We start from the raw sequence: 3,456 nt of genomic DNA, 5'->3' as shown, positions 1-3,456 counted from the left end.
AAATTAGATAAATGTTATTTTATGGGATATCATGAAGAAACGAAGGGTGTAGTTTATATAATTCTACTGAGAACCAAGTGTCTGTTGCTCGGACTGCTGTATTTTTTAAAATAGAGTTACTTTACAAGAAAAATAGTGGGAGGACTATAGATCTCGATGAAGATGTTCCTGCTCCGGAAACATAGGTTGTTCGTAGATCTAGTAGGGTTCGTCATGAGTGAGAGAGATATCACTTCTAGAAATTTGTCAATAGACATCGCTTATTAGCCGATGTCTATTTAAAATCCAAGCGATGCCTTTGTATGCGATGAGAAAGGTAGGTGCATTACACATCGCTTATTAGCCGATGTCTATACACAGTTTAGACATCGTTTTTCTTAACAATGTGATGTATTTTTCTTCAATGTATACCTTCACTATAGTTTTAGTTATTCATTCATATGTCATGTATATCATTTTAAACTTATCACATATAAAGCAATATGATACATTAACATCGAAAAACTTGTTAAACTGATGTGTAACTTAACATATTACATCAGTCTTTTATCAGAAGCGATGTCGTACCTTTCATTTTTTAATGAAACTGATGTCTTTGTGTGTGTTTAACATCAGTTCTTTCAAAATGTGATATCTATTATATTGTTTTACATCAGTCATTTCTTGTGAGCTGATATATGTGCCTGCTTATGACATCAGTTTATTGTATGAAATATCTTATTTGACTACATTTTACATCAGTTATTTTGTTCATGAAGTGATGTTTGTTTATTTTTTTTATTCATGAATCCCCTGTTTCAATCAAATGCCCAAAACCCAAACAAGAGTCATCCAAAAACATACCAACTGCCATTTTACCATTCCAAAACTAACCAAACCAAAACAAACATACATTCATTGATTTACCATAGATTATACCAATTACGTACATATATCCACCACCAAACAAACTTCATAATCCAAACAAACTACATAACTGCAAAAGCAAGTACTAGACATCCACCATCGATCATTTACATAGTTCATCCCAAACAGAAATACATCTGCTAAACCAGCTGAAGCTCTTCTAAAATTTAACAGTTGCTAAACCAGCTAAAGCTCTATATAAATTAAACATGAGTTGAGATGAAACCTCGGCAGCAGCAAATCTCATCTTTGCTTCATCTAGCTCTTTCTGTGATCCCCTGGACGATACCCATATAGACTGCAACAGAAGTTTTTTTTTAAAAAAACATGAGCTTTACTAGACTATTCACAATGTAAACATATCAGCCATTCCAAATATTGCATAGTGGAAACCTAACCAGAACACAGTCATAGGCAAAGGCTCTGCAGAATCAACCATGTTGTACTCGATAGCAACAGATTTGCGGTGTGTCTCTACTATTCCTGCCACAGCCATAGAAATGGCTGAGAGAACGAGTCCAACTCCTATTCTTTGGAGGTGTGTGACTCTAGTGGGAATCCCTTTGAACTTTCGGAGAATTGGAACACAGACACGATCATATATTGGGATCAATATAAACATAAACACTAGTGGAATGCCAGGGATTGAAGATCCAGGGACTTGAAAACCAAGAAGATTTCTGTCCATCGTATTACTCTGTTGAATGCTGAAAGTTTGGAGTTGAGCCAAACATGTATTCATGAAGATAGTGCTTAAAATTATCGAGAGCATCCGAATTAAAATTTTTGTTTCCTCGACTTGTGTCACAGTACACATTTTCCAGGGTGCCGGATTGTTAACAGTAGATGAATCTGTAGTCACAATAACTGCTGTGTGATCCAAGAACCTGCAATATAGAGAGATTAAATTTTCCGAACACTAAGAATCTCCACTAGCTAGCTAAGATGAATAAGAGTAGGCACCTGAATTGATTTGTTCTGTGAAGAGTCTCAGATTGTTTATCATGAACCTCGTGGAATCCTACTGCATTCTCTGGCAGTGAAAGATTACAGTTTCTAATTGCAGCCACAAATACCTAGTTTTAGAAAAAAGCATTTGAAGTCATGAATTAGCCCCATCAAAATAATGGACATCAAAGTATATCTATCTGCAATTACAATGACCATGCATACATCCTGTGTAATTGTACAAAATGGTGCACACCTGCATTATTCGACTGAGTGGGCTTCCTTTTGGGACATTGTTCCTGTAGAGTGATCTTCCCATGCACAGGAACAAGATTGCGATTGCTACTGCAAAAGTAGACACCCCAAATCCCCAGTTCCAGCCTTCATTTTCACTAATCCAGACCAAGAAAGTGACACCAAAGATAGCCCCAGTAACAACAAAAAATAGGAACCAGTTAAAGAAACTAGAAAGGGTATTAGACTCTTCAGGGTCTGACTCATCAAACTGGTCTGCTCCCAAGGAAGGAAGCGCCGCTTTTAGTCCACCAGCCCCAAATGCGACTAAATATAGGCCAGTATATAGATCCGCAGCTTGGCTACTATCTGCAGCCTCACATTGATTTATTAGTAATATCTTAAGCATCTCAAATATTTGCAGAATTTTGAAGATCCAGTGTAGACTATATGTATACAATTGATTAGAGAACTCTTAGAATGTAACTTATCATACAATTATTGTATCATTCAACTCAAGATGTTCATATTTCTATGTTATGCAAACAGCTAGATCAAATATGAAGAATTCCAAAAAGATTATGATATAGGGGAGAGTCTACCTGTATGGAAAGGACAACAACAATTATTAAGATCTCCTCGGAACATCCAAGCTCATCTGAAGCTAAGATCATTTTTGAGAACATTGGTTCCTACATAAAGTTAAATATTCTGAGTACTAGAAATCATGAAATTAGTATAAATTATATTTACTATATGGCTAGGTAGGTGGTTTTGCACTTGGATAACAGAGAGAAGATATACTGCAACATACTAATGGAATTTCAGCTATTTGGAAACCAGCTGGTGAAGTAAGTTTGGCATCATCATCAATTACAGAGGAAACAAGACTTGTTCTCTGAATCTCTGGAATCCCCTCTGTAGACAATTCATTGACGTAATACTCCTCTGTGTAGAGCCTAATATCGTATAGCTCAAATTAATATTATTCAATAAAGTCTTGCTCTCCAGCAAAATCAAAACAAAAACTTAATAAATTTACGAACAAGAACTCATGCAGTGATATTTGAGAAGAATGCCGAAGATGAATTATAATTAAATTCAACCATCCATTTTCAATAACAAAAACACCAAAGAGGTGGAACTTGGACATAATTGCAATAAAAAACAACAGAGATATCCAGTGCCAGAGATAAGCTCAAAAAGTAGAAAGATAAAGACATGCATATACATATGAAAGTGTAATATCAAAATCATGAGTTATCGAGCTGTTAAAACCTAGAATGATCAATCAAAGCTGAAATTACATATAATAAACACCTACCGACTAGTATTTTATTCATTAAGTCCAGTTGGATGATATAAAGG

General features: G+C 35.4%; 1 protein-coding gene across 1 annotated transcript; it reads right to left on the bottom strand.

Annotated features, from left to right (window-relative positions):
- Nucleotides 1-1,252: 1,252 nt before the first annotated feature.
- On the bottom strand, nt 1,253-2,497 carry LOC141702336 (protein NRT1/ PTR FAMILY 4.5-like). The gene is made up of 3 exons (XM_074506037.1): nt 2,111-2,497; nt 1,870-1,982; nt 1,253-1,793 (listed from the first exon to the last, which is right to left on the bottom strand). Exons 1-3 carry the CDS (start codon nt 2,495-2,497, stop codon nt 1,253-1,255), a joined length of 1,041 nt encoding a protein of 346 aa, XP_074362138.1.
- Nucleotides 2,498-3,456: the final 959 nt, after the last annotated feature.

This window comes from Apium graveolens, unplaced genomic scaffold (genome assembly GCF_009905375.1).
Source record: "Apium graveolens cultivar Ventura unplaced genomic scaffold, ASM990537v1 ctg4882, whole genome shotgun sequence".
In the NCBI taxonomy this organism is placed as follows: domain Eukaryota; kingdom Viridiplantae; phylum Streptophyta; class Magnoliopsida; order Apiales; family Apiaceae; genus Apium; species Apium graveolens.
The sequence above is the reverse complement of the archived record's forward strand: the minus strand, read 5'-3'. Positions and strand labels throughout refer to the sequence as shown.

What these genes read in the sequence shown, in the direction of transcription:
- LOC141702336 (XM_074506037.1), bottom strand. Translation starts at nt 2,497, where the DNA reads ATGCTTAAGATATTACTAATAAATCAATGTGAGGCTGCAGATAGTAGC. An exon ending in CACTCAGTCGAATAATGCAG is followed by an intron (nt 1,983 to 2,110) that starts GTGTGCACCATT and finishes TTCTAAAACTAG; the next exon opens with GTATTTGTGGCTGCAATTAG. An exon ending in CACAGAACAAATCAATTCAG is followed by an intron (nt 1,794 to 1,869) that starts GTGCCTACTCTT and finishes TCTATATTGCAG; the next exon opens with GTTCTTGGATCACACAGCAG.